The 11,096-nt window shown below is 45.5% G+C and overlaps 1 protein-coding gene across 1 annotated transcript in view; it reads left to right on the forward strand.

The window, feature by feature from the left end:
- Positions 1-344: 344 nt before the first annotated feature.
- Positions 345-11,096, forward strand: part of GRIN2B (glutamate ionotropic receptor NMDA type subunit 2B) — a 296,216-nt gene continuing 285,464 nt past the window's right edge. Inside the window, exon 1 of the mRNA XM_007454634.1 lies at positions 345-755. Within this exon, the coding sequence (XP_007454696.1) occupies positions 345-755 (411 nt within the window). The remainder of the gene's footprint in view (positions 756-11,096) is intronic.

The raw sequence follows: 11,096 nt of genomic DNA on the forward strand, positions 1-11,096 counted from the left end.
TGGAGACTCCTGTGTTCGTGCGCTTGGTGTGACTGCCTGGACCACTTACCTCCTCTTTCCGTTGTTTGTCCCTGTCTATTTGCTGCTGATGGCTATAGCAGTAGCATCTTTTAGTGTCTTGCTCAAGGATTTCTGATGCTTTCGGAAGTTTTTTTTCCTCACTCTGCTGTGCAAACACAAGAGATAAGAAACTAGGCTAGAAGATGGAAGCTGGGTTTGATGATCAGTAAAAGGAGATAAGTTCCTTGACTTGCAGTATCCAGCCTCTTCCCAGACAGTCATGTAGTGTGGGTTGTAACTTTACCATTCTCTCTTTGTGTTTCCAGGGAGTCGACGAGTTGAAGATGAAGCCCAGAGCAGAATGCTGTTCCCCCAGGTTCTGGTTGGTGCTGGCTGTCCTGGCCGTGTCAGGCAGCAGAGCTCGTTCTCAGAAGAGCCCGCCCAGCATTGGCATTGCCGTCATCCTCGTGGGCACTTCAGACGAGGTGGCCATCAAGGATGCCCACGAGAAAGATGATTTCCACCATCTCTCTGTGGTGCCCCGTGTGGAGCTGGTAGCCATGAATGAAACGGACCCAAAGAGCATCATAACCCGCATCTGTGATCTCATGTCTGACCGGAAGATCCAGGGCGTGGTGTTTGCTGACGACACAGACCAGGAAGCCATCGCCCAGATCCTTGACTTCATTTCAGCCCAGACTCTCACCCCCATCCTGGGTATCCACGGAGGCTCCTCGATGATAATGGCAGACAAGGTAAAAGGGGGCCGTGGTGAGAAGAGCCTGGGGGGTATGTACTGAGAACTAAATGATGCATTTGTTTGAATGCCAAACTCGATCATGAAAGATGGAGTGTAACCAGATGGTAACCAGAGGTAACCAGAATGCACTGAGTGAATGGATAGACCAGGAGCTAGTCTAGTGCTTTGGAGTTGAAAGTGAGGGGAAGATGCTGGTGTCTAGAAGCTCCTTTTGTTTGGAACAGGTTTGTGTGTCCATTTGTTTGTAAATGGATTCACTGAAATGACTAAGAGATGTTGAAGGTTGTAGCTCCGTGACACATTTTCTTCAAATACGTGTATGAATACCTCCTTCAAAACTTGAGAAAAGGTGTGCTCTATTCTTCCTTGATAATACATGTTCTCCCCCCATACCAGTTTCAAGAATATAAAAAGCAAAATTCCCTGAGGCAGGTAACTTGTCTCCTTGAAGATTCAGATGTCCTAGAGAAGAACTTCTTGCTAAGGTGTCCAGGCTTAACACGCATCCCACCTGCACATGTGAATGGATTTTAATCCATAGAACCAGTTGCAGCTGTGTTTTCCCCAGGCTTAGATTTGAAGGCAGTGGTTCTTAACCTTGACTGCACATTGGAATCACCTGAAGAGCTTTCAGCACAACCAATGCCTGGGTCCCACCCCCAGAGGTTCTGGAGCACAGCCTAGGCTTTAGGAGTTTTAAAAGCTCAGCAGGTGACTCTCGTGTGCAATTAAGGCTGAGAACCACTGCTTTAAGGCCGCAAATAAATCATAGTCTCTCCTACATTAATATTAGATTGTCACATGACAAAGTAATTATCATGTGACATTGATGCTTATTCTCTGACTACAGGAAAAAGTGTTTTGTTTTTAGTTATGTTTTGTTTTTACATTTTTCACTTATTCGGTTATTTTTCCTTGCTTTGTACGATGATTATTGCTTATTGCTTAGGTACAGTACTTTTCACATACATATTGTCTTTGCAGTCATTCATACCTTAGAATGATCCATTTCACAAATGCAATATTTGTTGTGCATCACTTTGGGTTTCTTAAATTGTTTCTACTTTTGCATTGTCACCTTATACTTCTTAGTGTCACTTTCAAAACCTCCTTCAGTGTTGTACTGAAAAGACGTGCTGTGGGCTTAACGATGTTTGCAAACACCTCAAAACCTAGCACAGACGCCACAAGCGTGCTACTTGGCCAGTTGAGAACCACCAGGCCACAGGGCTTAACAGAGTAAAATGAGCTTGCGTGATCACTATCGCCATCTGTCGGCAGCAGGCAGAGATGTCTGTTTCGGAGCTTCCTTTGTTCAGTCTATAGGAAAAGTCAAGTGGAGAGTACTGAGTGCAGGGACTCCATGCTTTCAGTAGCATATGAGAAGGCTGTTGTCCCTTGCGCATGGGTAAAGGCACAGGTAAGGATGTTAGAAAAAATGCTGCCCCGAGGAGCCCATGCTAAGGGAAGTGGGATAAACTTGAATAGAGTGGAAAATATAGGTGGACTTGGCAAAACCTAACGAGTGTTTGCTTCAGGTAGATTTTTTTAAACATCATTGCCCTTAGCAAAGTATATTATACTTTAGCAGTGGTATTTTGAGGGCACAATTTGCATGGAAAGAATGCCAAGTTGGAGGAGCCCAGTTTTTGAATCATAAATAAGTGCAAACTTACTTTGAGAGCAAGTCAGGTGACAATAATTGATTGATTGATTGATTGATTGATTTAGCGTCTGTGGACTCGTGCCCGGCCTATTTCAGGCCCACCCCTCCCCCCACCCCAGTGTAAAAGATTGTTGGCTAAACTGGTTGGTTGCTTCTCTGCTGTGTCTCTTACAAATGCATAATAACAATATAATAATATGAAGAATGACACAGGCCACGTGGAGAGACTGGGCTCTTTTGTTCAGTGATGTATCCTAGGTGCCTCAGAGTGTTTACCGTGTGCTGGGAACATACTGCTTTGCCTGCACTGTCTTAGTTAATACGTTTAACAGCCCAGTGAGCTAAGTGGTATTCCTTATCTCCATTTAGCAGATGGGGAAGCTGAGGCTCGGAAAGGTTAAATAATATCCCAAATTATGCTGCTAGGAAGTGGAGTCCAGGACTGGTTGCTGGCTCCACGGACCATGTGCTTGATTGCCTCTCAAGAAAATGGAGAGGCGGGTTAAGGTCTCTCATACCTTCCTCTTCGTTACTTTCTCCTCTGTTACGTAGCACTGTGGTGAATGTTATCTGTCTAAAAGTGAAGCATCACGTGATTCATTATGGCAATACTGGAATCTGACTAGAGGAGGGGATTAATGAGCTATGCAGTGGTGGAGGCTTAGGTGTAGCCTAATTCTATAGGGGGCCCCTTGGCTACCAGTTCCAGGGGTCAAATGGAGGATGGAAGCCAGTACGGGGGATTTTTCCAGGTCATTGTAAAGAGATCCCCCTCTGGTCTCCTCCCCCTTCCCCCTCCCCCCACTGCAACCGCACCCCAACATCCCATCTTACCTTTTTCTCTCTCCATCAAAAAAAGGAGGTAGGCAATGATTGTTAGGCACTTTGCTAAAATGGCCTAAATAATATCTAACTGACTCTGGACCTGAAAAGAAGAGTTACTGAAAGGTAGGTAGAAAGAGGAGAAAGAAGAAAGAAGCAAGCAGGAGGTCCTGGTGCCACAGAAGAGGGAGGGTTGAAGGCTCAGTCACGGGGTGGGAGGCCTGGATGGGTGGGGGGCGGCTGCAGGGGATGGGTGGGGCAGCAGGAGGAGCTGCCCCCTGGACCTCCAGGATCCAGAGGGCAGCAACACTGAGATGCTGGGCAGCTGTGCAGAGGGACGTTCGCAGGTCTAAAGGACCAGCCGGAAGGCAAATAAAAAGCCCCCCAGAAATCAGAGAAATAAGCTTTGGGGGCAAGTTTCAAAAATAAAACACCTCAAATTCTAAGGCCAGCTTTTTTATTTTTTGATAGAAGTTATTTTTAGTACCATGACTGTATCTTACTAACATAGAATGGGGACACAGAGTTTGACAACTCTGAATCCACTATGGGCAATCGGACAACACGTTTGAAAGCGGAACTAATGCAGAAAATGTAAGAAATACAGCTTTGCTGTGTTTGAGGCATAGTCTTGAAGGTATAGTCGCCACCTGAAGGATGGTGAATAAGCCTTCCATTTTGCTTCCTCCTTCTACGAGATAGGTAATTGCCACTCTGTTTTGACTCAGTTGTTTTTTGTGTGTTTGTTTCAAATAAAACTTACTAAGTGTCCTTGTGGAAGATTGGTTTACAGGGAGGAAATTCCTGATTCAAGGAGTTCGTGATGGAAGAAAGGTAGCACAGTTAGTTACAGAGACTTTTTGGCAAAAGTAGGGAGACATAGTTCAGCATCTGATCAAATAGATTACGCTCACTTTTTTGCTAATGCTAATTAATGTGCTAATTAATCAGTACAAACATTAATTAGTCTCCACTTTCCCATTGAGGAAATGCACCTTGTACCATGGCAGAAAGAAGCATGGGAGCTGATAGAGCAGAGCTGTTCTAAGCTCAGAATTCGGACTCAGAGCAGTTTTAACCATCATTTCCTAGATGTGGGGATCTGGACAACTTACCAAACCACTTAACGCTAAACCTTGGTTTTCTTGTCTGTACCATGGGGATAATCAGATATCCATTATAGGGTTGTTGAAGATTAAATGAGGTAATACAGAGCAGCTGCTTCACTAAGTGTCCAGCACAGCATTCAGCAGGCTAAGCTGAAGGTTGTATGGAGCAGTCTGAAGGAAAGAAGGCTTCATGATACAGGAGAAGCACGGAAAGGAAATGGGGTCACAGCCAAATAGAGACGCGCTTCACAGCTGGAGACCAACGGAGAAGGGAGCTCAGGTGAAAACCAGGGGAAGGGCTCTGAACTGTGTTGGGAGCTTTGCTCTTGTCCCACCAGGGAGGCCGAGGCTCATTGGTGGCGTAGCCGCTCCAGGGCCAAAAAAGGGCACATTCAGTTAAGGAAGAACTCTAATAAGGAAAGAACTGCTCGCGCTTGTTGCAGAAGACCGTTTAGAACAGTAACGGGGCCCATTTAAAAATGCATGAGGTGGGCTTCCCTGGTGGCGCAGTGGTTGAGAGTCCACCTGCCGATGTAGGGGACACGGGTTCGTGCCCCGGTCCGGGAAGATCCCACATGCCGCGGAGCGGCTGGGCCCGTGAGCAATGGCCGCGGAGCCTGTGCTCCGCAACGGGAGAGACCGCAACAGTGAGAGGCCCGCGTACCGCAAAAAAAAAAAAAACAAAAAGAAAAAGGAAGAGGTGATTTTTGGTAGCTCCCTGGATTAGGATGCCCGTCAGAATCCAAATGATGAACTAAAGCGAGACATACTTTCATTTCTTTCCAGGAGATTTCTCTGCTGATTTGCTGAAATCTTTCTTGGGTTTTCAGATTTTAGCTCAGAGAGGTTAAGTAACTAATCCAGGATATTACAGCTTACGAGCAGTGGAACTGGGATTCAGATCCCAGAAGTATCTATTTTGAAGCCTGTGCTTTCTACTTATGCAATTCTGCCCCACAAAGCACTGCTCTAAGAATTGTGTCCTGTGTTTCAGTCTCCATTCTCAGGAGCTTTGGAAATTTAGGCAAACAAATCACTTCAGCTACATGATACTCGGTTTCTAGTTTATAAGTGTTAAATTTTGTTTTCTGCCCTACCCACTTTACAACATTTTGAAGATAAAATAAAATAGTTGGAAAAATGATGGGCAAGCAGATACTTTAGGTGAGCTAATTAAAAAGTGGGGACAGGGAATGACAGTCATTGAAAACTATTTTGTCACTAGCATTAGGGCCAATGAAAATGGCTTGGGCAGGTGGTAGGAAGGAATACAGAAAGTGGAAGTTACAGTAGGATCAGGCAAAAGGGTGGAAGACCCAAGCTTTAATGCTGCAAAAATGGAAGAGAGAAGGTGTGCTGAGTAAAGGGTCAGGGTCTGGAAATAGATCACAGTGATCTTCACTCTGTTGATCAGAGTGGAGTACAGTAGCTAAGACGTGTGTCGTGATCCTTGTTCCTCCCTAAAGGACAGGTGAACATATTCTCACTCTGGCATCTGTTGCTATGATTGTTTCATTTCTAAATTTATTGGTTGAGAATTAATACTTTTACTAGCACTCGAATTTTCTTTGCAGAAAGCCGCGTTTTGTAATCCACCTGGGGCCAGGAGGATGGCCCTTACTCTCCTTTGGCCCCATCTTCCCTCACTCTCCCCCTGTTCCCTACTCCCTCCCCCTACCCCGACACCTAATGGCAATATGTTTGGAGACAGTAGTTGAGCCAGCGGTGGACTGTGACCCTGTAAATATCTTAACTGCCTTCCATCTGCTCATCTGGGTTTCCATATCCAACATAATCTTGAAACCAAGATGGCCATGCGATTCATACCCCACTCTATGCTTCTTCCCGAATTTGGGGGTGACTTTGAGTTTTTTTTTTAACCTTGCTTCTTAGTTGTTTGTGATATGGTGTTTCTTGGGACAGCATACTTCAAGAGCAAACTGTGGTGTTAGAACATTCTTTGGTGATGAGCAGAGTTAAGTCACAGAGGTGGGAGAGGCAAGACAGTAACAGAGCTGCTGGCATACGCCAACTTTGTGCCAGGCATGATGTTAATGAGCATTTTAGTCCTTAAGCAGTCCTGTGAGACAAGTAGCATTATTTCATTTGATGGGAGAGAGTTTATGTATCGTGGCCAAAGTCACACAGCTAGAAACATAGTGGGACTGGGATCTGAGTCTTCTCTTAAAAATTTTTCCGCCGACTTTAAAACTTCCAGTCCACACACTGAGGAGGTCAGAAAAAAGCCAGGATAGAATCGTCTGGGGGCCTGGGGGTCCGTTACTCCTCTCCCATTTTTCCTACTTCCTTGAACTATACTTTGGGGGAAGGCGAGCGGGCAGTTCTCTCTGAGACACCATAGACGTTGCAATGATGCTGCCCTCAAGCCTGTGTGGGTTCCAGGACTATACACCTGCGTCTCGTTGGCCAGCATATCTGCTCTTTTCCAGTTGGAGCTGGGATTTGCTTTCAAGAGACCGGCCACTTGAAGTCCAGGTGCAGTTTTAATGCCTGGAGAAACTGAGGCTCCAGAAATTGCTTTAGGCATTCACAGAAATTAAGGTGCTTGTTGCTAGAAAGTAACGTGTGAGCCATCACTTCTCAGGCAGCTGGCAGGGGGTGATGGTGTGTCTGTGGAAGGAAGGAGGTGACGTCACATGGAGGGAAGGCGGCCTTTGTAGCCAGTAGGCTCAAGCTCTGCGCATTCCCGGTCATGTGACTGTAGTTGTGCTCCTTAAACACTCTTAGCCTCCAGTTTTCCATTTGTAAAATGGGGACAGAAATAACACCTGGCCCCTAGCGGGTTTTACCAAGCCTTCTGATGCAGCGTGCCCAGCGCTTGGTAAACCGTAGGGCCTCAGTGTACGCTGTCCTGTGCTTTCCTACACCAGACCTTACCTAAATCATTTGAAGAAAATGGGACTCTAATGTTTTCCCATTAACCGAAAGAGAGGAGCTTGGGATGTCAGTGCCCTTCATTTTAAGCCCGGTGGGTCAGCAGCAGCTCCGTGGGTTCCACCTCTGTGGCCATGCGGTTACTGACTGTGCCCCGATCAGGGCATATCACGATTTTCAAAGCAGAGACATACAGTGATTTCAATAAACTGATACATATAGGATGTAAGCAATGAAGATAAGCCAAGAACGTTAAAAAAGAAAGCAGAGCGGAATTAAATAGTCTTTGAATCCAGGGTTACTCATCGATTCGTCAGTGTTGATGTAAAAGAGAAAGTGAGCAATGAGATGAGGGGAATATTAAAAGTACTAGGTAGCAAGTAGTCATATGTTATAGACATAGGAAGGCACTTAGTTTACTAAATGTCACCAGCCAGTTTTTATCTTTTTAATTTGTTTGGCCTCACCGTGCGGCTTGCAGGATCTTAGTTCCCCAACCAGGGATTGAACCCGCACCCTCGGCCATGAGAGCATGGAGTCCTAACCACTGGACCTCCAGGGAATCGCCTCACCAGCCAGTTTTTAATAGATTACACTGACATTGCTGAAAAACTCCTTGGAATCTGATTTATACACCAAGAATGTATTTTCATTCCCCTTTCTGAGACTTCTGTGAGTCTATCTTTTTGCCTCATTCTTAGGCTTTATATCTATATTTTATTCAACATTTTATATATATATACATATTTTAATTCATTTTTATTGGAGTATAGCTGCTTTACAATGTTGTGCTATAGCTTCTACTGCACAGCAAAACGAGTCACAGCCACACATGTACATAGATCCTCTCCCTTTCGGGTTTCCCTCCCATTTAGGACACCACAGTGCATCAAGCAGAGTCCCCTGTGCTGCACAGTATGTTCCCCTCAGTCGTCTACTTTATACATAACATCAGTAGTGTATATGTGTGAATCCCAATCTCCCAGTTCCTCCCACCCCACCCCTTTCCCCCTTGGTATCCATACATTTGTTCCCTACATCTGTTCTCTACATCTGTGCTCTATTTCTGCTTTGCAAATAAGGCCATCTATACCATTATTCTAGATTCCAATATATATGTGTTATATATGATATTTCTGTTTCTCTTTCTGACTTACTTCACTCTGTATGACACTCTCTAGGTCCATCCACGTCTCGACAAACGACCCAGTTTCGTTCCTTTTTATGGCTGAGCAATAATCCGTTGTATATATATGTACCACATCTTCTTTATCCATTCCTCTGTCCATGGACATTTAGCTTGCTTCCATGTCCTGGCTATTGTAAATAGTGCTGCTGTGAACATTGGGGTGCATGTGTCTTTTTGAATTATGGTTTTCTCAGGGTATATGCCCAGTAGTGGGATTGCTGGGTCATATGGTAATTCTATTTTTAGTTTTTTAAGGAACCTCCATACTGTTTTCCATAGTGGCTGTATCAGTTTCTATTCCCCAACATTATATTTTGATTCTGTGGCTTAAGGGTTCACCATGTATGAGAGTAATGTTCAAGGCTAGTTTTATTCCATTTTTCTGAACGCAAAATACTTTACTGCTTCTATTCTATTTCACAGGCACAGAGAACACCCGAGTTTATTGTGGGTTTGTTAGGAGGTTTCAATGAGAAAGAGAACTGACACTGATCATTTGCTTTTGTCAGGCTCTGAGCTGTGGTCACCTTAATATGAGCTTCATTTATTGGTTGCTTCATTCAGTTCTTTCATTGCATGTGTAAGGCATGCATTTTGCCTGTATTTCACAGATGAGGAAACTGTAGATCAGAGAGGCTGTTTTGCCCAGGATGTTTAGGTCTTGATTGCTCATGATGGCTTAAACCAATAGGTGTTTATTGGTGTCTCAGCACAAGGCTCCTGAGGTTGGGGACTGCTGGGGCTGGTGCAGTGACATGGTGAGGTCAGGGCTGACCTCTGGGATTTTCTTGACATTTTGGTAATTGTTGTGAGGAGGCTGCCCTTGCTCTAGGTGTCCTGCGCCAAACCCAAAGCAGGGAAAGCCAGGGGGTGGGTATCATTAGATCAGGAAAAGTCTTCCCCATATCCTTGATCTCATGACCCCAAATCATGTCACATGGCCACCCCTTTGGAGGTTGCAGGCTGTCTGGTGGAGGTGGCAAGGGGACAAGCGTTGGGACCAACTTTGAGGTTAGTCAACAGGCAGTGTCTCTCAAAGGAAGGAAGTGATGACCTAGGAATTCAACCAATGTTTGTGTGACTCTAAAGCTCAACATCTCTCATGTGAAATTTCTCCTGCTTTACACCAAACTCTGCTTTTGTCCCCTTGGTCCCGTCGCCTCACATGTCCTCCAGGACTCTGGCTCATCAGTTATGTTCTTTTTCTCCTTAATTATCAACTTATTCCTCCCGGCTAGCATCTGCCCTCTAGCTTAGTGGTCCTCAGGAGATGTTTGGAAATGTACTGGGGTGAGTTTTTTGGATGATGATAATGACTGGTCTCTGTGTGTGTGTGTGTGTGTGTGTGTGTGTGTGTGTGTGTGTGTGTTTGCACGCACCCAGTACTGGCACTTAGAACACAGAGGCCAGGTGTGTTAAGTGTCCTGCAGTATACATGATAGTACCCAGGAGTCAAGAAGTATCTTCCCCAAAATGTCAATTTTGCCCTCTTCGAACATGCTCAGATCTCTCTCATATTAATAAATAAACAAACCTGAAAGCTTTCCTTGACCCTGGTTTTCCTCCCACGCTCTTTGTTTTCATAGTTAAATTCCTTAAATGCTCGTCGGAAATTGCTGTTTTCAATTCCTCGTCTTTCCCTTTATCCACAATGCCAAATCCAAGTGGGATTTTCAAGTTGTTCGTGACCTTCTGTGGCACTGAACACCGTTGACCCTTTTAGTGCTATTACAAAAATTACGATGACAAGAGTCATTAGGTTTGTCACAGACTTGGTGACAGTGGGAATGAGGATGAGTAGAATTTGGAACATGGGTGGATCACAGGAGTGGAAACGACTGGCAAGCAGTTGGATCTGGGACTGGAGGTAAAGAGAGTGGTCTGGGCTGGAAGTTAAGAGATGAGCCTCATTAGGATGGAGAGGGTCGTTGAAACCAGGAGTGTGCAGGAGAGGCTGAGAACGAACGCGGGGGACGAGGAGAGAAGTGTGTCCAGGACAGAACCCCCACGTGAGGGATGAGAGGAGGGGGAGATGGGAAAGAGCTAAAGAAATTCTTAGAGAGATAAGAAGAGAACAAGAACGAGGAGGAAAGAGAGGCTTATCTAAAGCAGGAGGGAGCAGCTGCCCAGTCCGGGGTCAAGCCCGGCCACTCCCTTCCCCTCAGGACAGTTATGCCAACAGTAGAGAAGCCTTGTTGCGGATCCCCCTCCCCGCCGTGCACTGCAGTGACCTCAGCGGCACTTCTGCCCTCTTGTCCTCCCCGCCACGTGGCAGCTTTGCCTGTGTGGTTCTTTAGAAACTCAAATCTGATGGTTACACTTTCACTTAAAACTCCATACCGGCTTCCCACAGCTGGGACTAGGACATCCTCTCTGATGTGGTCCCAGGCCGCCTCTCCAGGATTTTCCCTTCACCTCCCCGCCCTTGAACAGCACCGTGAGGTCACGCTAAATCAGTCACCGCCCCTCGTCTGGTCCTGACTGTTTTACATCTCTGGGCCTTGGTCAGTGCCTCTTCCTCCTTTTCCTCCCAGAAGCACCTACTACTCACTTTCCAAGAGAAATCATGGCACTTCTGTGAACCCTTTTCTGACTCCCATCTTCACAGGATTTACTAGTTCTTTTTTTTTTTTTTTTTTTTTTTTTTTTTTTTTC

Source organism: Lipotes vexillifer, unplaced genomic scaffold, assembly GCF_000442215.2.
Source record: "Lipotes vexillifer unplaced genomic scaffold, Lipotes_vexillifer_v1.1 scaffold911, whole genome shotgun sequence".
NCBI lineage: Eukaryota > Metazoa > Chordata > Mammalia > Artiodactyla > Lipotidae > Lipotes > Lipotes vexillifer.